The sequence below is a fragment of the Elgaria multicarinata genome, chromosome 3, assembly GCF_023053635.1.
Source record: "Elgaria multicarinata webbii isolate HBS135686 ecotype San Diego chromosome 3, rElgMul1.1.pri, whole genome shotgun sequence".
Taxonomy (NCBI): domain Eukaryota; kingdom Metazoa; phylum Chordata; class Lepidosauria; order Squamata; family Anguidae; genus Elgaria; species Elgaria multicarinata.
Window position 1 is genome coordinate 137724279 of NC_086173.1, and position 25611 is coordinate 137749889.

The 25611-nt window shown below is 43.1% G+C and overlaps 1 protein-coding gene across 1 annotated transcript in view; it reads left to right on the forward strand.

The window, feature by feature from the left end:
* Window positions 1-25611, forward strand: part of PRICKLE2 (prickle planar cell polarity protein 2) — a 136309-nt gene that overhangs the window by 52368 nt on the left and 58330 nt on the right. The window contains exons 3-5 of the mRNA XM_063122057.1: window positions 6685-6798; window positions 22108-22245; window positions 24601-24804. Of these exons, the coding sequence (XP_062978127.1) occupies window positions 6685-6798; window positions 22108-22245; window positions 24601-24804 (456 nt within the window). The remainder of the gene's footprint in view (window positions 1-6684; window positions 6799-22107; window positions 22246-24600; window positions 24805-25611) is intronic.

A 25611-nucleotide genomic window follows, 5' to 3' on the forward strand; every position in this document is an offset into this window, starting at 1 on the left:
TGCCCCCTATTTTCGCAAACTTTCTCTCTCTCCCTGTGAAAGAAGCACTGTTTTTTCTGCCTCTTTCACGGGGGTGGTGAATTCAGAGAATATACTCCTCTGGGAGGGGGACAGGGTTTCCACATACCTTTTTTAAGTGTAGTCGGTTGCTAAGGGGACTTCTTCCTCTTTTTTTAGTTTTTCCAAAAAACAACAACCCCACCCCCAAAAGCTTCCTCCAGCATTTGGAGGAGCTGGAGACCATGTGACCTTGCCCTCACCAATAAGCATCCACTAAGCATTCCTGGGCTCCTGAAAATGCCAGGGGTGTTTCAAAAAGAAATAGAAAGAAAGAAAGAAGACCTCTCAACAACTGGCTACATTTTAAAAGGTATGCAAAAAACCTGTCCCTCTCCCCAAGGAGAAAAATTCTCCAAAATTCTCACCTCTCCTAGCCTCTTTCGCTCAAGTTTTCATTCCCGCCTCCCACAAAATGCTGAAAACGGCATGGTCAAATTTTTTGGCACAGCGCCATTAGATACAAAGACACATTTAACACATGTCCCTTGTAGTTTGGCCCTGAGAAACCATTTATTTTCTGGCTCCCCCCCCCCTCTCTCCCCACCCCTGTTTCATCTTGTGAGCTTTCTGCACTTGGGAAGAGGATTGCTGTCAGATGTGAGATCCTCCTTTCACAAGCTTGAATGAGTTTCAGACCCAGCAGGGAAAGCCAAGCACATCAGACAACTCCATCTGCGCTCTGTGAGGCCTCCATAGACAGATCCTGCCAGACTGGCACCCTTATTCTAAGCATCTGTAGCAATCTAGTCAGCCACCTACAATGTGCTAATGTAGCATTTCATCCAGCATGAATTTTTTGTAATGCTGCACTGTCAATAAGCATGATCTACAAAAAACAAATCATGTAAAGGTACAGAAATTCTTGCTCCCCAGTACTAAACATTCCCCCCCCCCAAAAAAGTCCCAATGATTTCAAAAGTTCTTTCTTCCAGGTTCATTTAAGATTGCATCCTTAGAACCTCTTTATGTAATATCTTCTACAGCAAGGACACAATTAAACCCCATATTTAGAGAAAAGAGCTGTATTTTATAAAGACCATGTAGCTGCCATCAAAAAAAGAAAGTCCGATGCCAAATTTCTTCCATGCTCATTATTACACCAAGTTTTGGCCATGTTCTGATGTCATTTAGGTACACACTGCTTCATCAGTGGCATCCAGAAGATCATGTACAGTAACTGCACATGATCAAGATGCCAGACACAGAAGAAGTTGAACTAGACATGATAAATAATTTGTGGTTACGGCCTAAGAGACTGACATAGCTCCCACGTCCCATCACAATCCCTATGATCAACCAGCTATGCTTTTTTGAGTTGACCATCCATTCACCAAGTTTTGGCATTCACACATAAACAGGCATTGTGGGTGGCTGCCCTGCAATAGTGGATGTTTCTTCTTTGTAACCTTCTATTGGCATTATATTTTTGGTAGTGAAGGATAAATTAATACAGGTTGGGATTTTAGCATGTAATCTGCAATCCTGTGTACAGTTGCACATACTTCAATGTTGGTGGAAAACCAATGCTAGATTTTCTTGGATGAAATTATTTAAGCTCTCTTGGATGGTTACCTTGACCTATCTCAGTCTTCTGACTTGGTCTGAGGTTGCCTTCATTGCCCTGTGACCCACACCAGGAAACCTACGGGGGTGTTCATTCCTGTGGGTTCTGCTGGACTTCTCGGCAGCTTTTAACATCATTGATCATGGTATCCATGGTATCTGGATTAGCTGGCTTGATAAACTATTTTGTATTAGTTTCAGTTCTGGCCTAGAGGGCAGATCCCAGAAGGTGGTGCTCAGAGACTAGGACTGCTGTTTGTCTTGTTCATCTTTGATCTGCAGAGTTCCTTATGGTTCCATCTTAACACTGCTTAAAAGTGGCCTAGAAAATTTTCAAATAAACTGGATAAATAAAAGCCCCACTTAAATCAATAAGGTAAGTTCACTTAACAGTATGCAGCCTTAGGGTTGTGGTTATTCCCCCCCCCCCCCAGCTTTAGCTTGTTTTAAAAGGCTCTCTGTACCTGTTTGCTTATAATTGATGGTAACCCCACTTGGGGAGGGTTCATTTCAGTTTGTGGTAGGTTAGCTGTCTGAATAGACAAACAGATGGCAAAAGAACGTCACAGGGAAAGGGTTAGTGGACATTTCTGCCTCTGAGAGAGGCATGCGCCACCCAAGGATTTGAAAGTATTTTCAGAATATATGTGCTCCGGAAGACAGTAAAATGTGTTCGTTCTTTCCAGGGGATGATAATACTGACTGTGGGAGTGACCTGTGACTTGTGGGAGTGCTTTTATATCATAAAGCTATATGTGCTGTGAAATTCTCTTTTGTTGAGACTTGGGGTGACCATTTTCACAGTCAACAATGGGGACTTGTTGAATCTCAGGCAAAAACATCAGAAAATTACTTAATGATGATTTCAAGGATTTACCTTCATCGCAAGTAGGTGAAATCACCTAGGGAGGATGGGCAGATGATTATGTGTGAGGTGATGACTTTTGTGGGTTTAACTGAATGACGCTACTTCTCTCTTTTTTTTGGAACACTTCCAATATCCTTAACCGTCCATGGTTCGTTTCAAGTGATGTGGTGCAGGTCAGGACCTGTTTCTTTGTTTTGGGTTGTGTTTAGTTTTCCAAACACTTTTGCCCATCCCTGCAGAGCTATTTTTCGAATCTGATGGGAGATAGCTCCAGCAGGTCTCCCTGACATCAAATGGAAAACTTCCCAGAGGAAATACTTAAAAACATTATGCACAGATTTTTCTGTGTGATGGCCAGGAAACAAATATATGCTCATTTGATAACCTGATTGCCATTTAGACTTGTTATCTCCTCCTGTCTGTACTTGGTGCCTTTACAGCTTATTACCTTAGGGACCAGTGTAACATAATTTAGCAGCCAGTCAAGAATAAATTACTTCTGGATTCACACAGTTACAGGAGCACAGTGGGCATAGACACTCAGCAGCAGAAAATGATGAGTGCTGGGTCTGCAGAACAAGGAAGTAGTGATCGACGGGGTCATTCGACCGAAAATGTAGCCATTCAGACACAGCCTGACAATTGCAGCGGAGAAAGGGAATAACAGAAGGCTTGGTTTAAGATTTCAGTCACCTTACATGCTACATGGGCAAGGTTTGCTTCAAATTGGTTGCAATTCCTCCTTCGTGCTCATCTTAATGAACTCTCTTGTTCAGGGACCAGGTGAAGGATGCGCTACAAATGCAAAGTAAGTGGCATTGAGATTTTATTTGCAACCCTGTCATTTAGAGAGTTGTTCTTAAGATTTTCCAGTTGGAAGTTTCTTGGTGTAATAAATTGGTTGCTAGTAAAAGAGAAATAAAATCATAGTGGGGGAGTGGTAAAGTCACACATCTCTTTCTGTGATCCCTGTAAAGGATCTATAGGGGGAACGTGCAAATGCAAACCATTCAACATCATTGTGAGAAGGTGTTGTGGCTTAGATCATGGTGGGCCATCTGGTAAAAGGAGGTCTCTCTCCTTCCTGTTGCTGTCTTGGGATGATTATTGTGAGAAGTCTCATTTCTGCTTCCCAGAGTATAGCTTGAGAATGTACACCCAGTGAAAGTTGCTGCCCCATCCCATTCTGGTACATAGTCTTTAAAACTGCTTACCACAGGTATTGTTGTTATCCTATTGATACCAATTTCCAGTCTTGAAATTTTAATAATTATTTATTCTAGAGTGACCATATGAAAAGGAGGACAGGGTTCCTGTATCTTTAACAGTTGCATAGAAAAGGGAATTTCAGCAGGTGTCATTTGTATATATGGAGAACCTGGTGATATTCCTTCTTCATCACAACAGTTAAAGCTGCTGGAGCTATACTACAGTGACCAGGTTTAAAAGAGGGCAGGGCACCTGTAGCTTTAGTTGTTGTGATGAACAATTAAAAAACAGTAACATATAATCAATATAGAACTATAAAATCTTTTTTTAAAAAGTGGGGTGGTGGTAAATGACAGTTACAAATTCAGAGCAGTAGCAGGCTTCAGTAAACTATCAATTGAGTCGGGAATAAAATATAGATTTACACATGCTTGCTAGAACAGTATTACCTCTGAAAACCTGCCAAAGCTCTTTAGGGAGGGAGGGAGGGAGGGCATCCACTGAGAATGCCCTGCTTCTTGCGTCCACCAACTTTACATTGGCCAGTGGCGGTTCCTAGACCAGGGCTCCATCTGACACCTTGAGTGTGTAGGGAGTTTCAAGGGAGGGGAAGCATTTTCGGAGATATTTGGGATGAAAGATGTTCTTGGTGCATGACGGAGACTCTCAGTGTGGTGAAGATGATGCCCTCACTAGGACAGACCATAGTTCAGTGGTAGAGCGCATGCTTTGCATGCAGAAGGATCAGGTCCCAGGTGGTGGGAAAGGCCTCTGCCTGACACCCTGAAGAGCCGCTGCCCTGAAGAGTACTGGGCTTGATGGATAAAGAGTCTGATCTGGTATAAGGCGATTTCTTATGTTCTTAAGCACTTCTAAATGTTTTAGCTAGGGATGAAAACACTCAGGGCTGGGCAGGGGGGGGGGTCAGTGGGGCCAGTTGGCATGGGCCTACAATTTTGAGGGGTCCTACTCAATAGTGTAAGAACATTTGAATGTATTAGCAGTTTTGAACATTAACATTGACAAGGCAAAGTTGCTTGATTTTTCTGTTGTTGATGATGAATTTGCCCAAAGAAAAGCACATAAAGCATTTCTGAATGTGAAGAAGTGATGTCTTATATACATCTTGAATAAAAGTGCTTGCCATTACCTTTTTTTAATAAATCATTCTAGTTCATATGTATTTAGAACTGATTAAAAAAACCTTAATGAGCAGTTTGAAATGGGGCCTACATTTCCCATCTGGCCCGGGCCTATTACCAGCTTTGCCCACCCCTGAAAACACTCACGTTGGCAAGGCTGTTTTCAGTGGCATCCCTGTGGGGAATATAATATATGTACCACTCCGTTAAACCGTAGACACAAAGATAGTTAGAATGTGGAAGTTATGCTACTCCTTTTTATTGCATTATTTCCTTTCCTTTGCCCCTAGATCTGCTATGACCTCGGTGTCAGATAGAATGTTAAGGTTATTAATGCCTTGGCACTTAATGACAATGCAAGTTGCTAAGTCACGGCAAGTTGCTGACTGGGTCCAATTTAAAGAGTCTTGCTATTCTTTCAATGTTGTCAACAGAAATGATGGAGGCATCTGCGTTTCCGAGGAGCGTAGTATACCTCCAAGATGGTGCCACATTCCCATCAAATGCATGTGTCCTAGCAACTGGTTGTTAGGTTTGGAGGGTTGCAATTCCACACGGATCTTTCTGCAATATGCAGCTTGATTGCTTGAGCGGCAGTATCTGCCTTTGAATGTCAATTAAGCATCTCTGAGTGTGGGGGATTCTAGAGCTGGGCGCTGAACCTCTTTCAGCCCAAGGGCCAAGTTCAGTTTTGGATGAGTTCTCAGAGGGGTCCATTCCAGTGGTGGACAGAGCAAAGACTAAAGGGATAGGGCCAAAAATGGCAACATGTTTTAGCTTATTTACCACCAGTAACTAAGTCTTAGGGGAGGCATTTCAACCTTTTAGAACGTGGTAGGGGAAGAGCACACAAAAGCCAAGACACTGTCCAATGATCAGTGGTCGGGGGAAAGGGGTGGGGCATGGGGATGGGGGTGTGGCCATCTGGGGAACTTCAGAGAGCAGAATGAGACCTCAAGTAGACCAAATATGTCCAAGAGGCATGAGGTTCAATGCTCCTGGCGTAGCGAATTCCTGTACTCTGGAGATACAGTTTCTTTACTCTGGACAATGTACTCTCAGATCGAGAGCATGGACTGTTCAAACTCAATGTTACCTACTGTCTCCACTTTCAAGCATCACAGACAGCGCTGTTCAAATAGCTAAGCTCCAGCCAGAGCTAGACTGTTTAGTTCGGGCCCCTAGCTCGCTACTGCAGTAGGATAAGCTGAGTTGGAGATGTGTGCGCATCATAAAACCTCCACGTTACAAATGGGCTCTCCTGGGACCTGGCCTTGTTGCACTGCACAGTGTTCTACACTTTTCATGTTTGTTTTTAATTACACACTCTGAGACTTAAAGAGAGAACCCAGCCTTCTGACAGATTCTATCTTCTGATTATTTTCACAAATTGTTACAGAAAAGGCCTTCGGGGCTGGAGTGTAGGCGGGGACTCAGTTACCCAGTCACAGACTGGATGCCAAGGAGTAGTGCCTTAACCTATGCTCACAAAGGCAGGTGCTGACAGATCCACCCAGCCAAGGGAAACATGCTCACATTCTGGAGACTGACAGAGAAAACGGTAAAGAACAACCTTGGCGGGTTTAGCTTTAGACTGAAAACAGCCCACTCCTTTTTCACCCGTCTCTTTGACCCTTTCCCAAAGTAGGGTTGGTTTCTGTCCAATTAAGAGCATTTGCCTCCCTCGGGAGCAAAGGTCACTGTTTTTAACCATGCGTCTTAGGACTCTTGGGTGTTGCTGCTCAGAGGGGCTTGATTTTTGTGTGTCTTTCAGTCCAGGCAAACATGTCAAAAAGCAAAAAGCAAGACATTGTACTGCAGTCCCCCTTTTCTAACATTTAGGTTCATCAGTACTACAGCTGCCTACCAGAAGACAAAGTGCCCTACGTGAATAGCCCCGGGGAGAAAGCCCGCATCAAACAGCTTCTACACCAGCTGCCACCGCACGACAATGAGGTGAGTCATTTAGAAATAATTGGGGAAACATTGGCTTAGTGCACATAGCGAGGGACAGGGGCATCTTTCTGATGTTGCTGCTGTGTGTACCAATTAGCTGGTTAACTGAGTGTCTGGCAAACGGTTTGTTAAAAAGCTGTTTTGCAACAACTTTGTGGATTTTTGGACTCATTTTTCTCCCCTCCTGGCTGAGGAATTAGATGGAAGAAACCTCATTTTTTGTGGTTGTATCTAGTTGGATAGAAAGGGAGATAATCCTCACATTTGATTTGGAGATGCACTTTTATGGAATGGGTATTTCAATTCTTGAATTTCCCCCATCAGTAATTCTAACTTTAACTTCAAGTATGCTGTGTTCCAATTTACAACTCTTAGCTGGACAAACTAGTGTGTTCTTTCTGGGGGGAAAATCACTTTTACAATGAAAGCAAGAACTGTTGACATTTCTTAGTGAAAAATGATCAAATCTTTGGGCCTCAAAAAGATAAACTGTCTTGGCTCTCAAGATACTGTAAATGTCATACCCCTTACTAAACTGTATCTATAAGTAGAGTAAGTATTTTTCCAGTATATAGAACTATTGCTGATGTGTACCAAAATTATACTGTATAGCAAAGCATAGTTTTCTAATATGGTTGCTAAAATCTCATCTTTCTTGTTTTTGCATTAAATCGGACAGCTGAAAAATGTACAGATTTATGTTATCTAGCTGTAATGTTATATGTGATACACATATAATTCATAATGTTGTACATGGCACACGTATGTTTTTAAAAGTTGATTTCAGCTTCAGGACACATTAAAGCAGGTTGCTTGTGCCACATCTACAGCAGGCCACAAGTATTAGGAGCCAAATTTTACTTAAAATATAAGGGCCAAAGTACATGTGACATTAAATGCATCTTCACGTTGGTGCCAATAAGGTATTTCCTTGCAATGCAAATACTAGCACCAGAAAAGGGATTTACCCTAGGAATGCAGCAGGAAAAGACAGGGTTAAATTTCCTCCATGTTTGCTCTAATCACATAAGCCCCGTCAGGTGATGCAATCTGCATTTTTTGTTTAAAAAGCTGCACAACAGAAGCAAAGACTCATTTAATATCACATGTAGTTTGTCTCTAAGTGTCCCTATATTGCATCTTTTGTATGGAGCAAGAGGATAGGTTGCCCTGAATTGAACCTATTTAAATCAGTGATTTAAATTTGCAAGAAAAAAGCCAGTTGAAATTATTGATTTAAATAGGGTGACCATATGAAAAGGAGGACAGGGCTCCTGTGTCTTTAAAAGTTGTATTAAAAAGGGAATTTCAGCAGCACCTGGTGAAATTCCTTCTTCATCACAACAGTTAAAGCATCAGGAGCTATACTAGATTGACCAGATACAAAAGAGGCCAGGGCTCCTGCAGCTTTAACTATTGTGACGAAGAGGGAATTCCACCAGATTCTGCATATATACAAATGGCACCTGCTGTAATTCCCTTTTCAATACAATTGTTAGACACAGTTTCCTGTTTCAGTTATTGAGCAGTAAAAATGGTATTAAATAAAATAAATTGAAAGCACTTTATATATTAACTAAATAATAGTGTAGTTTTGGCCACAAAAGCTGAAACCATGCTACCTGGATTGAACTCATTGGGAGTTACCTCTGAATAGACATATGTACGATTCCACTATAAAGCATATTAATTTACAACAGTACAATCCTATACATATCATCTCACATGTAGATCTCACTTAATTCAATTGGTCTTACTTCCAGGTAAGTGGGTATATGGTTGCTGCTTAGAGTATCATTTACACTGTTGTTTCTCTCTTACAACCAGACTGTGCATCTCTTTGTTGCATTGTGTACAATTGGCAGGTTTTCCTGCAAATAGGGTCTTTCTTATCACCAGTAGCAATAACAATTTGTGAGGTTAATTATGGGAATACAGGAACCTGCGTAGTGGACAATTTTATCTTCTTTCCCATGTTTCTCAGTTCTGTTTCACTCTACCTTAATGAACAAAAATGAAATGTTCAAGACTGACAGGTAGAAGTGAGGTGTGATTGTTCTCAGCAGACCAGAGCAGTTTATTTTCATGCCTGTGTTTGGTAGACAGAATGTAAATAATCATATCTGAGGAATGATCAGATATATTTATGCAGGAAAACCACCTTTGACTCACTGTTTCTGGTAGATGCATTAATTAATATGCTGTTGTTCATATTATTAACCTAGGTATCCTTTAAGAGAAACCTGATATCAAGAATCCAATTAAAATGAGAAAATTGTCTATTTTTATCCAACCAGGGTGTGTGTGTGTGTGTGTGTGTGTGTGTGTGAGAGAGAGAGAGAGAGAGAGAGAGAGAGAGAGAGAGTGAGTGAGAGAGAGAGAGATCCTGTGAGAAGGTAGGGAGGATTTCTGGGGCCAGCCAGCTTCGTGCTACTTCCACCTGTCTGCTAAATCAGTAGAACAGCTTAGCCATAAGGAATTGGAGGGAAGAGGAGATGAAGCTCTGAGCGGCTCTGACTAACGTCACAGCATGATCCTGGCTGACAGAGAAATACTTTGGGTTTCTCTCTCTCTCTCTTTTTGACCCAAAACAGAAAGCAAGAATTGATTGGCAGAGAAGATGGAAATGAGGTTCAACATCTTGGCTAAGGCCCACTTAACCATGAACTGGCATGGGTTTTCCTTTTCCTATTTCCCAAACAATTAGGGCCTAGTTCACACATCAAGACAAGTCACATTTAAACAAAAAAACAACCCACCGATTGTGGGTTGTGATGTGTGAACTGGGCAGTGTAGCATAGAGGCCCACAATTCAGTCTTTCCCAGGACATGGGGCAGTATCCAATGCTGTCATTACGCTTATGCATTTTTCTCCCTCTCCGGGGTCATCCCATGAAGCTGATTGGTTGGAGATTCAGGACAAATAAAAGGCAGTACACATAGTACAGAGTTAAACTGTGGAATTTGCTACCACAAGATGTAGTGATGGCCACAAATTTGGATGGCTTTAAAAGGTGGGGTGGGGGTAGATAATTCCTGGAGGAGAAGGCTATGAATGGCTTCTAGTCCGTATGGCTATGTGCTACCTCCAGTATCAGAGGGAGTAAGTCTGGGTTCACCAATTGCTGGGGAACATAAGCGGGAGAGTGCTGTTGCACTTGTACCCTACTTGTAGGTCCCTGATCAACAGCTAGATGGCTGCATTGTGAACTGAGTGCTGGACTACATGGAATCATAGGCCTTATCTAGACCTAAGGTTTATCCCGGGATTGTCCTGGGGTCATCCCTGTTCCTGTAAAGGACACACAGGATATCCTAGGAGCAAGCAGGGACGCCCCGGGACGATCCCGGGATAAACCTTAGGTCTAGCTAAGGCCTTGGTCTGATTCAGCATGGCTTTTCTTATGTTCTTAAGTAGTGATGTTAGCAGAACCACCTCCATTTTTAACAGGAAACTGTAAAATCTCCATTGCACACCAAGCAAAATGTCATAATGCCCTGTATGAGAATGTCTCCTTGTGTGCGTCCTTGCATCCTTGATTACTAATATAAACAAGAGTCCTGGCTCCAGCTGTCTGTGTCGAAGTTAACTCTCTGTAACTTACTGTCAGGCCAAAGGTATTGTTTACAGGACTGTTTAGCATAATTAGCTATGCCTCAGTGTTATGTTCTGATTGGTTAATGCTGCTACTGGGCCCTGCCCCTTGAAAGCTTTAATACTGTACCATATTCCCTATGTCTTTTGTCTGATTGCTCCCTTTGAAGAGACCAGGCCTTGATTACTAATCAATAAAGCGCTTTTGAACCCTCTGTCGCTGGAATGGTGGAGTCGTGCTTAAGGGCTGTTTGGATCTCGTCCTTGGGTGAAAAGAACATTGATCTAACAGTGATAGCATAAGCACTGGTGGGATGAGGTTCTCCAGAAAAACCATTGCTCCAGCTTATGCTATTGGTGTAGCACTAGAGGTTGTTTGCTCTAGCACTATGTTAAGTCCATAAGCAGAGCGGTAGTGTTGGATATTGCCCCAGTATTTTTCTTACGGGGCCTGTCAAGTGAGGCATACATTTACTCCAGCCCAGGAGCTCATGTCTACTGTTACAAACAGCTCCTGACTTCTGAACTGGAAGTTGGTCCCTTCATGTTGGTTTAGTTGCAAAATTATGGGAGCCTACAAGGTCCAAAAATATAGTTATGTAGATAGGATCAACTGTGAAAGGGATGTAGGAGTAGGGTCTCCTCACCTAGAAATTAATCAGTCAGTTAATTAATTAGCTACATTCTTCTCTTCAGTCAGAAAGGCTTCCAGAGCATCCAACATATCAATAAAGACAGCCCCTGCCCTGAAGCTTAAAATCTATAAAGACATGACACAAAAGGAGAAGGGAAGAGAAAAGGAACAAGTAAGAAAACTTGACAAGTTATAAGGTTGTTATAATTCTGCCTTGAGGGAAATCAGCAGGATACAAGCTTTTTAAATAAATCAAGAAATAAAATAATGGCCAGATGAAATGCAGCTAAAATGGCTGTAACACAGCCACGTGTTCTTGATCTTCTTATCACAACCAGCTGGAATGGAATCACACAAAGAGAAGAGGAGCCAAAAATTACTGGTCCCTCAGTTGAGCCGATGGAGTGAACTGCTTCTTTTCTCTTCCTCTTCTACAGCCTGATGGAATGGACCTTGTTTGTTTATTATTACATTCATACTGGAAACTCTGACTTGTGTCTTCCAAGAAGCCAGAATCAGAAGCCAACTTTACTCTATGGCTTTTCAGAGGAGAGACAAGCCAGAGTTCCCAGTTCACATGTAATAATGAACAAACTATGGTCTGTCCAATCACTCCCACAGGGTTCCCCTGGAACCCTGGTTTATTGCTATGTTAGGGCCATCACACAAATTCAGCTTCTGCATTTTCTTTGATCAGAAATATTCTGACTTGCTCTAAAATAATCTGATTTGTTGCCACATTTCAACTGCAAAAACAACAACATGTGCAGCGTGTTTCCTGAGCAACTGCAAGTCTCTAATACTCTATAGCTGAGTACTTCCTTGTGATATGAGATTGGGGAAAAGATACCGTCCACTAATCAGGCAATTGTCACTGGGCTATTAAGAAATCTTGGAGATGAAAAATAGAAGAGAAAGCAAAAGAGAAACTTAACATATCTAGATTAAATACTGGGTTCATAGTACATAACAGAAGAGGTTCAATATAACCCAGTAGGGTTAGTTGTTAAAATGAACATTACAAACAATAAAGAGTCTTGTAGCCCCTTAAAGACTAACAAATTTATTCGGACAAAAGCTGAGTTCAGACAACATGCTAATCAACGGTTGTTTCCCATTCCGTTCCTATCCCCACCCCCCCCAGTTGATTAGCATGTCATCCGAACTCAGCTCATGAAAGCCTTTGGCAGAATAAATTCATTAGACTTTAAGGGCCCGCAAGGCTCTCTGTTGTTTTTACTTTAATAGACTAATACGAATACCCTCTGGAAATTATTACAAACAATGCATCAGATTTACAAGTTTGCACTATGAGAGTATTAACTCCTGTGTCATGATAAAGCCATCTTGTAACAGAATTCACCCTCTAGGACAGGGGTAGGCAACTATTTTTTGGCTTTGGGCACATTTGGCAATCTGAGAAACTATTCTGGCAACCACCACAAAATGGCTGCCATGGAAGACCTGGCAAAGGACCTGTAGAGCACCATTATACACGCACCATGCCTGGTATGCAGTTTTGCAGCCTGGTACTCACATGACGTCATCCATGTCTTACACTCATTTTGCCTCTTCCCCTCCATTTTTCGTTTCTTTTTGGAGCTGGGAAAGTCTGGGTTTTTTCCCTCCATGCGAAATAAATGCACTCCTCCCTCCTGTGTATTGCTGTTGTTGTGTTCCATTTGACCATCCGGTTCTTTATTGGGGGCGTGTGTATCTAAGGGCAGTCTCGCTAACAAAAGAGGATGGTGTGGTGGTTCTCCAATCACCTATGATGGGGGAGGGAGAGAGGTCCCATTTAACTCTTTGTTCTTACTCCTGAGTAAGCATGACCAGGGGTACATTTTCACCTTAAAAGAAATGAGGAAAATGCATCGGGACAAGGGTGGTAGTGGTTCATCCCCATGCCACCCTAGAAATGCGAAGCTTTGCAGTTAAAGACTTGGGTTTTTTAAAGAAATGGAGCGAGGTACTGCCGCACCCAGTACCAAGCTACAGTGCACATTTGCTTCCCACCCCCTGTAGTTTGCTGAGTTGGTCCATTGTACTCTCAGTCCTCCAACTCAGTTTATAAGGATCCTAGGGAAAGAATTGTGTGTTCTCCTCCCTTACTTTCTCCTAAGTTTTACAGTACAACAATACTTCATTGAAATGAGGCTAGGTAGACCAGTCTGTGCACATGCAAGGGGTTGACTTTCCCTAATCCCTTAATCCCTTAAATACACAATTGCATCATTACACCATGTATATTTCCTAGTGTGTTGGCTAATGGCCCATTTCGGTGGTGCCCTGATTTTATCACCTGTCTGGGAATACTCATTCCAAGAGAGATATCTCAATTGATCAAAATAAACTTAAATAAACTGATTAGTGAGATTACACGAGATATAGACAGATAGGCACCGTTAAAGTTGAGTCTGTGGGGTAAAGTCAACACACTTAAGATGAGCCTTAAACCTCGAATTCTTTATGTTATGCATAGGTTTACTCAAAGGTAGGCGTGCATCGGATTTTAGTATGACTTGGATGTAAATACAGTTGAAATCAATGGGATTTACTCTTGAGTAGGGAGCCAGATCTCTATTTTATGAACTGGAGATGCACGGCTTCGCATGACCACAGTAGAGGAAAATAGATCCTTCACAAATGCAAACAGGTGGACTTCCACATTGGTGGACTATGAGGAAAAGGGTTTAAGGGAGAAAAATTACAAAATTCTTAAACAATCAAGCAACAAACCGATCTGATTCAAATTTGACATGACTAAAGCCCTCCTTAAGAGCTATCACTGTGCCAAGTTTGATCTCTTTATCTTTAAAATTACGCAGATGTAAGCAGTTTTGTTAATTTCCATTTTAAAAATTCCTTAAAATCAAGGGATGAATGGATCTGTTTCAAACTTGCCATGGCTAAAGCCCTCCTTAAGAGCTGTCACCATGCCAAGTTTGATCTCGTTATCTTTAAAAATTATGCAGATGTAAACATTTTGGTTACCTCGGAGCAAAGGAGGGGACCTGACACCCTTTACAAAAGAAATTAGTTAAAACGATTGTTCATCTGCCCACACTTTAAAACAAGCAAAACAAAACTTCACTCCTCCTCCCCTGTAAACCTTTCTCAAACCAAGGGACAGCAACTGTCTCGGCCCATGCGCTCCCTCCTACTTCCTAAAAATGGCCTCTTTTCCTTGGAGTTTCTTTATTATGATCTTAGGGGAAAGTATAGTGTGTTGTTTTACCATAATTGCACAGTTCCAGGCAGAAATTTAAAAAAATGTTAAAAATAAAATATTACCCACAGGGGAAAGGAGAACTTAGGGGGAGGGGAGGGACATTTTGCTGGGATAGTAGCATTCCAGGTGAAAAGATACATGAGCTGAAATAGCGCAACAACGCACAGACGTGAAAGTGCCCAGCGCTCCACTTACTAAGGAAATGGAAGGGGAAACCGCAGATGAAAACCAGATAAAAAAAAGTAGGTGTGATGGAGCTTGTAACCTGCCCAAAAGACTGAGGATAAGCTAGAGATAGTGGCCTGGTTCAGACAGCGCATTAAACCATGCTGCTTAACCACAAAACGGTTAATGGAATGCATTAAGGGCAATGCATTCCGTTAACCATTTTGTGGTTAAGCAGCATGGTTTAGTGTGTTCTCTGAACCAGGCCAGTGTCTCAGCCCCAACACACTAAACCACTTTTGAACACACAGTTTTCAGCACCTATAGAAACGTGTTTTACATCGATCTCAAGTGCTAGTAAGAAAATGTGTTAATTTTTTTCAACCGGGGGGGGGGGGGACGGACCAAGAAAAAAGTCTGCCTAGTGTTGCCATAGGGTAATATTTACTCCTGGGGTCCACCAGACCCCTGCAGTGCATTGTTATGGGTTGTTTCTGTTTGTTTTTTACACACAGGAGTGTGTGTGTGTGTGTGTGTGTGTGCGCGCACACACACACTGGAGGGCCCCCAATTAGCTCAGGCATTTTGTAGTTTAATGTTCCCATTCATTTCATAGGAGTAAATCAGACTTCTGATAGTTTAGGGTAAGTTACGTTACTAAGTTACATTTTTAAAATAAATTAAACAACTAGTGCCATCTTTGCTAAGGGGTACATAGAGTATGAAGTGGTTCAGATTTGGCAAAAAAAAAAAGCGGGGGGGAGGAATCAAACAGCTGCTGGATTCCACAGCACCTCTGCTTCAGCTTCCCTCATTCAGGGAGGAGAAATGATTCAATGGTAGTACATGGTCTACATGCCAAAGGTCCCTGGTTCAGTCCCCGGCTTTTCCAGGTAGGGCTGGAAAAAATCCTGCCTGAAAACCTGGTGAGCCGCTGCCAGCCAATGTTGACAATACTGGGCCAGATGGACCAATGGTCTGACTTGGTACCATGGGAAGCATCTTCCAAAGGTCATTAAGAATACTGATGGTGCCTGAAGTTGTTCTCAGTTCATTATTAAATCACGTGCTGTTCAGACAAGAGAATTGGACATCTGGGGAGAAAGGTGGGAAAGCCTAGCCCCTGAATCCTTTGCCATATTCTCACAGTTGTTTCTGTCACATAGGTGCAATATTTTTCTAAACGTGTATGTGGGAAAACTAAAGTGACACATTTTAAGTAGGCCACAATGTAGCACATTTAGTGAGTGACAAGACACTGGGTTGTTGGGTTGTTGTTTTTCTGCTAGGAGTTAATTTTAGCATCTGTGAAGACCCTGAAGAGCTTGGGAAGGTGAGGGGAGATGGGTTTCTCTTAGAACCAAAGCTCACTAAGCTTAACTAAATGTAAACCTCCTGTGCCAGAGACTCAAAAATACCCAATTATTCCCCAGTTGCAAAAATAGGAGGGTTTTATATAACTACAAATTAGCGTCCCGAATGAATTAATGTCTGCTTGTGCAAATGTCTTGGTTTGTGGTTTTCTTCCTAAACTTAGAAACACTGGCTGCAATTCTATACCAATTTTCTGGGAGTAAGCCCACTGAACGTAATGCGACTTACTTCAGAGTAGGCATGCATAGGATTACACTGTTTTGAAGGTAGCATTGCCTCCGTTATTCATAGCTGTTGTGTTCGCTAGTAGTGTGAACATAAGAGGTTAGAAGATGTCATTCTTGATGGCACAGGCGCCCTACACCAGTTTTGAATAATAACTCTCAGTATTCCTGACAACTGTCCATGAAGGCTGAGGCTGATGGGAGTTGAGGCTGAGACATGTCTGTTTTCATTTCAAAAAGCTGTTACTGAATTGTAAAATCATGGTAGTGGGAGAGATCCAGAAGACATTAATATCTGTCAGAGTGCAGGATCCTCCAGCATACTATTTGCACAGTGACCAACCAATCGCCTATGGGAACAGGGCAACAGCATCCTCCCACTCATGTTCCTCAGCAACTGGTACTGAGAGACATACTGCCTCTGATACTGAACATAGCATATAGACATCAACACAAGTTGCCATGAATTTGTCTAATCCCCTTTTTAAACCCATCCGAGTCAGGGGGCCATCACTACATCATAGTAAATTGCACTGTGGGAAGGGATGACCCCAGGTTCTAGTACTGTGAGGGTGGAGAAAAATGTCTTCCTATCCACACTATGCATATTTTTATGCACCCCTGCCATGTCCCCACTAAACTAAACAGTCTCAAACCTTGTAGCTTTCATCACAGAGGAGTCACTCCAGCCCCTTAATAATTTGAACTGCCTTTCCCTGCACCTTTTCTAGCTCTTTTCTGCACTTTTTTGAGGTGCAGAGACCAGAACTATGCACATTACTGTAAGTGTGGTCACACCTTTGTATAGCAGCCTTATAAGGTTGGCATGGGGATATTAGCTCCCTGTAGTATTAGAATCATAGAATAGCAGAGTTGGACGGGGCCGACAAGGCCATCAAGTCCAACCCCCTGCTCAATGCACCCTAAAGCATACCTGACAGATGGTTGTCCAGCTGCCTCTTGAATGCCTTTAGCGTGGGAGAGCTCACAATCGCCCTAGGTAACTGGTTCCATTGTCGTACTGCTCTAACAGTCAGGAAGTTTTTCCTGATGTCCAGCCAGAATCTGGCTTCCTTTAACTTGAGTAAAGTCCTGGGATGGAGACCTCAACTTCCTTTTTTAAAGTTCAACCCAGCCAATAACTGCTCTTAACTGGGTTTAATCAATATTATTACACCTTGTCCAATTTGAGAAAAATGAGAAAAGTGGATTTCCAGGTTAAGAAAGAGAAGGCAGTGAAACCATCCATGGTGTGGCTAATGAGAAAAGGAGAGAAACTGCTTTCAACCCACATTAGCCACTACAGGGAGCTAATACTGGAGGTTTTCAGCAGCAAATTGGCTGTTATTCTGCCACTGCCAATTTCAACGACAAAACAGTGGCAGTGGGCTGCAGAGGCAGCACTGGGGGGCTGTGGGGGCCACATGTGATCCAAGATTGACCCACCTCTGCTTTAGATGAAAAAGTAGAATCCTATGCATGTTTGTACAGAAAGAAATCCTACACCTCCCAGCATCACCCAGCTAGCATGCCTGGCTGGGGAATGCTGGGAGTTGTAGGTCTTTTCTTCTGCTTAAACGTACATAGGGTTGCATTCTCAATTCCCTTTGGAGATGCCCTGCTTGTCAAACCCCTATATTTCAAATTTTGAGGCATCTACAGATGTTTGTGTTTACATTAAAAGCTTTAAGACACTGGATTAAATAAATATAAGGTTTTTAAAAACTTATCTATTCTTGCCTAGAAACTAATTAAGAACAACTATTCTTGGGACAGGAAGCCCAATTTACATACCTCCTAAGAGCTGGAAATGTTTTCTGATGTCCAGCCAATGTTCTGTTCCCTTTGCCACAAAGCCTTTGCAGTATATTTCTATATTCCCTCTCAGGCCTTAGCTAGACCAGGCTTTATCACGGGACGAACCCCAGGATCATCCCTGTGCATCCACATGACACACAGGGGATCCTGGGATCAGGGAGGGATCATCCCTTCCCCCGGGATAGAGCACTCTCCTTTGGGCCTGGTTTTTCCATGGTCTTGGGCGCCCAAGACCGTGGAACATGTGGCCCGTTGCTGCGGTTTAACTTGGCTCCACGCGATTCCTCACGCGGAGCCGGGAGCCGTGCACAGGGCGCAGCGCTCCTCAGGAGCGCTGCCCCCATTGGGGGTAGGGTGGGGGGAGTGGGGAAATGATATTATTTGTTAAAAAATCACCTACCTTTAGCACACGAGTGTTCATGCGCTCCTCTTCCTTTAAAAATAAAAAATGGCGGGCGTGACACCTCTCTTCCTGAGGTTGTTGCGCCTCACGTGTAAACATAAGAGGGATCTCGCGTTAATCGCAACGTGAGATCTTCCCTCCTCCGTCGCAGACTATCAGGTAGGTCTAGCTAAGGCCTCAATCTCGTTTCTTAATTGGCGATTCAGGTTCAGCTGTTTGCCCACCTCTGCTTCTTAAGGAAGGCATGCAATTCTGCTCAGCACATTCTAAGGTGCTCCCATTTGGCTTGCACAATCTTCCAATCTTCTCACCTCTTAAAAGGGCAGGTGTGGCCTTGCCAAATTGCAGGATGCCCTTCTCAATGGGTGGAGAAGGATTCCGGAGATATTTTTTTTAATACTGCCATAAAGTGAACTGGCAGCCCAGCAGATCCCCGCTGAGTTTTGTGGGGCTCCCTTGTCACGTCTGCCATCAGGAGTACGCCCTTAGGCTACCTTCACACGTCTGCTCTCTAGGATGTTGCAACCTGTGTTGCAATCTTTCAGTCTAACTCCAGCCTCGGGTGTTTGCACTGCCCTTGACATGCTTCTAATGCTTCAGTGGCAACGTGCTTTAACAAGTGCATCACCATCCTTGCTGTTAACAACAGGAGAGCATCCGCTCTTTTCACAGCCGTCTAAACACATGTGAAATGTTTCCAAACACACATTGTGGTCAACGTATGGATACATCCAACGGCTTGTCAATGGGTGTGCTGTTAGACATCTGCCAAGGCACAGCCACGCAACCATCCAGCTGACAAGAACACTGGTTGTTGTCAGAGACAAGCGTTTCAAGGAGGGGCTGTGGCTCAGTGGTAGAGCCCATGCTTTGTATGCAGAGAGTCCCGGGTTCAATCCCTGGCATCACTAGGTAGAGCTAGGAAAGTACTCTGCCTGAAACCTTGAAAAGTTGCTGCCAGTCAGTGTTCTAGCTGCTAACATGACATAGGTAGTTTACATGGATGTAAAATGAATGTTGTATTGCAGCAGGAAAAGTGGCCATAAAGGGGTAGTTTGGTGTTTTACTTTCAAACCCAACCTCTGCTTTGTACGCTGTGGTGTTGAACAAGTCTCCTGTCTCCGTTTTGTCTAGCATTCTGTTAACAACAGTGACCGACTACATTCTCTGGAATTGTTTACCATCAGGGCATCAAAACAACAGCCTTCCCCTGTATTTTGTCCCCAGCATCTGAAATTCACTGGTACATTGCTTAACACAGAAGCTCCATTTAGTTTTCCTGGCTAACTGGAATGGCTTCCAGCGGCAGAGGTGGAGTTGGGCAGGCTTTCGGTGGGTGGATATTGGCTGCCACTGGTGTATGCAGATCCACACAGTAAGCCCCTGAATAGGAAACCAGGTCCATATTTAAAACACTGCAAGTGTAGCCTGCAACAAGATGTTACAGTGTTAAGTGCTCCTCCTGTTCAGAATGCCAGCCAGCCAGCCATGCTCTTTCCCAGGATACTCCATTCCATTACCCACCTATCCATCCAGTTTTCCCCCAACAGACAGTCAGAATTATGTGGCATTGAGCACCCTCGGTACTCATTGGGCTCTTTTGGAGTTCATTTTTTTTAACTCCCCTTAGGGTTTGCTTGTTTTTGCTAAAGGGTTTTGTTGGGGGGTACTTCCAAGAGTCTTGTGGTTCCCCTAAGTCTGGTGATGTCTCCCTCTTGCATGTGGATGGTGCTATTTTAGCTATATAAGGAACAGCACGAGTTCACTATTGGTATGATTAGAGATCACATTGGAATTCCCATTCAGGCAATGGCTTCAAGCATTAACATCAGCCAAGGCAAGATTTTATATCTGCAGCATGTGCCTGTTTTTATTTATATATTTACGTATTTAGTGTGGGGTTTTTAAATTAGTAGCTGACAAGATGTTTTCAAAAGCATCCCGAGGCTTGAGACTACTCTAGTTAAAATTTAAAAACAAAACAGAAATCAGGAGCTCAGACTATCTTTTACACATGCCTTGTTGGCAAGTCAATTGAGCTCTTTTCTGAGGAATAAATGATTCGTCTGTATGTCTCCCTTAAATAGTTTGGGTTTCCTGCCGAGAAGTTGTGGTGTATTTTAATCATTTAAAGGCAAGCCCCCTTAATCATTTTGACAACACTTTGTTGGCCTTGGCTTAAGTCTGAGCCCAGTTTCAATGTGCAAGCAAGCAAATGGCTATGGACCTGCTGTAAGTTATGCATTCGAAAGCTCATTAAGCTCTTTTGAGTGCCCCTGGAGTATCTTTGAAAGGGCCCTGCCTGCTGAATCAGAAAGCAATTCATTCCTCCTTGGAGTTAAACTAGGGTGACCATATGGAAAGGAGGACAGGGCTCCTGTATCTTTAGCAGTTGTATAGAAAAGGGAATTTCAGCAAGTGTCATCTGTATGCATGCAGAACCTGGTGAAATTCCCTCTTTATCACAACAGTTAAAGCTGCAGAAGCCCTGCCCTCTTTTGGTCACACTAGCGAGGGCTCCTGCAGTTTTAACTGTGGTGATGAAGAGGGAATTTCACCAGGTTCTCCATATATACAAATGACCCCTGCTGAAATTCCCTTTTCTGTGCAACTGTTAAAGATACAGGAGCCCTGTCCTCCTTTCTATATGGTCACCCTAGTTAAGCAGTAAGTGAATTAGGATTACTCAGCTGACTCTGAGAAAACCAGGCCAGTGTGCGTCAGAAGTAGACTAAGCCGGGAGTCCCTTTTAGGCCGTAGCTAGACCTAAGGTTTATCCCAGGATTGTTCTGGAGTCAACCCTGTTCATCTAAGTGCCATACAGGGCATCCAGCGCTCAGGCAGGGACGAACCCGGGATGATCCTGGGATAAACCTTAGGTCTAGCTATGGCCTTAGATACTAGTAAGAAATATCTCTGTATCAGCAGTGAGAGCAAATGTTCTGTTAAGTTTTCCTGTACTTTGCTGTATTCCAGTGTGAAGCAGTTGTGTTAATCCTGTCATATGTGCTGATGCCAGTGCCTACCAGCTCCCTAGCACCCAGCCATCATATTTCTGTGACACAGGACATCTCCCCCCACCATTACATGCATATATGATATAGGCAACAGCAATAAGAGGAGAGAAAAGAGAAGGAAGCTTGTGAGCATTTGGACTAGGCTAAAAGCCCATCTAGTGAGGAAAAAAGTCTGCATTGGATGACAGGTTACACCCAAATCTAAAGGGTTTAGATACTTTCTTTACATGTAATTCATGTCAGCGGGGTGGGAGCAGAACTAGCTAGTAAGAGTTGCACAATGCAGGAAAAATTCACGAGAATCAAGACGTCATCAAGCCGGTTGAAAATGCTAGTTTTGACCTTTAGAGCCTTGACAAAATTACTTAAAGGTTCTGCCTTCACCCATACCAGCCCACTAGCGCAGCAACAGAAGCACCTCTCACGTGCCTACCTTTGAGGGCAGATGGCGGACAAGTGCATGCTAAAGGGCCTTTTCTGCAGTGGCTCCACATGTCTGGAATATGTTGCCAGTGGGGATCCATCAAGCCCCATCATCACAGGCTTTTAGGAAGGCCCTGAAAACCTATTCTTTACTCTGGCCCTCCCCTGATTATGTTTTATTGTAGGTTCTAGTACTGTCTAGGCCAGATGTTTTTATTGGTGGTATTTGTTGTTTCTAGGAAATTTGTGCTGTTTTATAACTGTAATGGCCTTTTTTAAATTATTGTTGTTTTAAGCTATCTTGGAAGGTTTCCTGTCCTGAAAGGTGGCCAAAAAATATTTATGTGTATGCGTAAAGAAATCGTAGTATAGTCAAGGCTTGCTGCTTGAAGCATAACACAAATTATTACTGCTTTATTCCTAGGTACGATATTGTAACTCCTTGGATGAGGAAGAGAAGAGAGAACTCAAACTCTTCAGCAATCAGAGGAAAAGGGAGAACTTGGGTAGAGGCAATGTTCGACCATTCCCAGTCACCATGACAGGAGCCATCTGTGAGCAGGTAGGCCCATCTTTACCACACATTGTTTTTCTGATGGATAGTTCTTTGATTCACAGAGAATGCTACCATGTTATTGCATCCTATCACCGTGGCCCACACCACACAATCTTGCGAAGGCATTTTGTTGCATTTAATGCATTTTGTTGCAATGATAGTTTGGGGTTATGAAATATCATACAACAGATGATGGGAAGGCTGCGTAAGAGTTCTTTGTTTTGACTTTGCAAAGAATGTTGAGTATGAATCGTTGTTAATTAAATTCTCCCCAGGGATTGGGAATTTAATGTTTGGCTAGCTAGGGTGTGTGTGTGTGTGTGTTAGTTCAGGGCTGCTGATAACCAGCCAGGAAAACAATTTCCCTCACAGAATCCCCAGGGAAAATTCTATCTAGGTGGTGCATTGCTAGGCTACAAAATCATGAGCAAAGCAAACGGGCTTACAGCCAGAATCAAGGGACATACATCAGCATGTCTGCATCAATCTCAGAAAGGCTTTGGCCAAACTCTGAAGCCAAAATATGCAACAGAAAGCGCTAATATTTGCAGAGAGACTGCTATATGTTGAAATGCCTTTAGTACACGCTAACTGAAAGGTACCTACTAGACAAAGCCTAAAACAAAGTTTGGATGCAGCATTGCATTTTCTAAATATTTGTTGTACGAATACCAACACTGAGCACTGATAGTTTGAATTTCAACTTTGGTTTGTGTTTTTATATTTAGTTGGAAAGGTGTATATGTCAGTACACTAAAAAGTTCGTCACCAAATCACTCAAACCTTGATTTTGACATGGGTTTTCTAATTCTCAATCTGAAAAATTAATTGAAGTTGTGTAAGGCCTTACCTAGACCTAAGGTTTATCCCAGAATCGTCCTAGGGTCGTCCCTGCCTGCTCCCGGGATATCCTGTGTGTCATTTACATGAACAGGGATGACCCCGGGATGATCCCAGGATAAACCTTAGGTCTAGATAAGGCCTAAGTATCCTAATATGGATATCAGAGTTCAAATCACTGAATATTTCAAGTTATCATCAGATTATTATTATTATTTATATAGCACCATCAATGTACATGGTGCAGTGTAAATGTGCAAATAATAATTATTATTATTATTAATAATAATAATAATAATTTTATTATTTCTTACCTGCATCTCTCTCTGGATCGAGGCGGGGAACCACATAGAATACAAAAATATTATAAAATACATAAAACTGATTAAAACATATAAAACTAATACATTATTAAAATAACAGCCAGACATCTTAAAATTCGACTGGGTAGGCCTGCCGGAAGAGATTAGTCTTTATTGCTTTTTTATATTCAGAAAGACTGTTGAGTTGGCGGGATATCACAGGGTTTCTTTGGAGTTAATTCCTATGATCAGCCTAATATGAATGAATAATAACAATGTTTATCTGGTTTCTAGTTCCTTCTTTTCCCAAGATCTGGCACAACTTTATTGTAAGCCAAGTCCTGCAAATATGCAATATTTTAAACTCAAACCACAATGTGAGATGGGAAGAATTGTGGTTTTATTTACAACTACATGGGAGAAGTTCTGAAGTCATTCATAATGCCCCACCTTCCCTCCCACCCCTGTCTCCCTCTGGTGGGAAGAGATGGGATCTGGAAGGGAAAGCCTTATTCTTCTGTGTCACTAAATGTCAAAAGAGCCCAGGTCTCTTGCTTTCCTCTCCCTATGGTGGAAGACAGGATAGACCGTAAGAGAAGCAGGATCTGGTGCTCTGGCTCTTCTTCACTTGCTTCAAAACCTGCTCAGAATTTGGTGTGTACAAACACCAACCATTACATGGTGGAACTCAGTGTACGGAGGACCTTTTATTAGCCTAGGCTGATATACCAACTTTGCCCTTATCTGGACAGAGATAGCCTGGCTGCAGTTATCTTTGCTCTGGTAACCTTTTGTTTGGAATACTGCAATGCATTATATGTGGGGCTACCTTCAAAGATGGTCCGGAAAATTCAGCTAGACCACCCTACCCCCGATGCGTGCGCAGCTCCCGGCTCCGCGCGAGGAATCGTGTGGAGCCGGGTCAAACTGTGGCAACAAGCCACACGTTCCACGGTCTTGGGCTCAGCCCGAGACCGCAGAAAAAGCGGGCCCAAAGGGGAGGGCGAGATCCCGTGGCAAGGGAGGGATGATCCCTCCTGATTCCGGGATCCCCTGTGCGTCATGTGGATTTCGCCCAGTCTAGCTAAGGCCGAAGAAACCTGCATGTTTTATCATTTTGCAAATTATCATTTTCAAATGTTGCTACGAGAACAGCACTGCTCACCATGGAGCATTAACCAATCAGGTTCCTCCTTAACTTCTGTACACCTCTTGATAGTGCGGAGGCCAAATCAACGGAGGGGACATAGCCGTCTTCGCATCCAGAGCAGGCCATGGCGTATGTTGGCACCCACCCTGCTTCATATGCAGCGTTTGCAACGAGCTGCTGGTAGATCTTATCTATTTCTATCAAGACGGGAAGATTTACTGTGGCCGGCACCACGCCGAATGCCTCAAGCCCCGGTGTGCGGCATGTGATGAGGTAAGGCCGGCCAAATATTTTTGGAAGTTGGGGTGGGGTGGGGTTGGGGCCTTGCATGGGCTCGTGCCCGTTCTAGTCATTGTGTATTGTGTGATGAATTATTGCAGGCTTCCCCATGCGGGCTTGCCAGCTTATCTTTGCATCTGCATCTTGTGGCTTACAAATGAGGGAGGATGTGAAATTTCTCAAGGCTGGTTCACATGTTAGCCCCTGTAGAGGCTTCTGCTACCCACAGCCAGTACAAACACCCTTGAGTGAAGGCTCCCCCAGCCCTTCTGGCCTCTGCCTGGCCCCATGCTCCTGGCAAGCGAAGAACCAGAATAAGGAAATATTTGAACATGCTCTTTTTATCCCACCCACCCCTATCCCCACCTCTGACAGATAATCTTCATCTGGGAAGTGGAAGAAAGGGGGAGGAATGACATGTGTTTGGGGGTATCCTTCTCGGGCATAAAAAAGACTCTCAGAAGAAAAGATGGATTTTGAATTGGTTCCCAGTTTGTTACTGGGGGCTCTTACAATAGTTGTGCATCCTGATTATCATCAAATGATTTTCAAGACAGTTGAGATCATAGGATCTTGCAAAAGCTGCATCATGCGTCTAGACGTGTACACCATCAAAGACATCAGCGCCAGTGTGAGTGTGAATCGGAGTGAAAATCATCAAAGTTTGTCTGCAACAACCATTAACATTAAAACATTATACACCGTTGCTATAGCACCATAGCCTGAGAAGGCACCATTTATTCCACACAAAGAGAGACAGAGAAAGAACAAAATGGTTTCTTGACTAGGGTGCAAAATGGC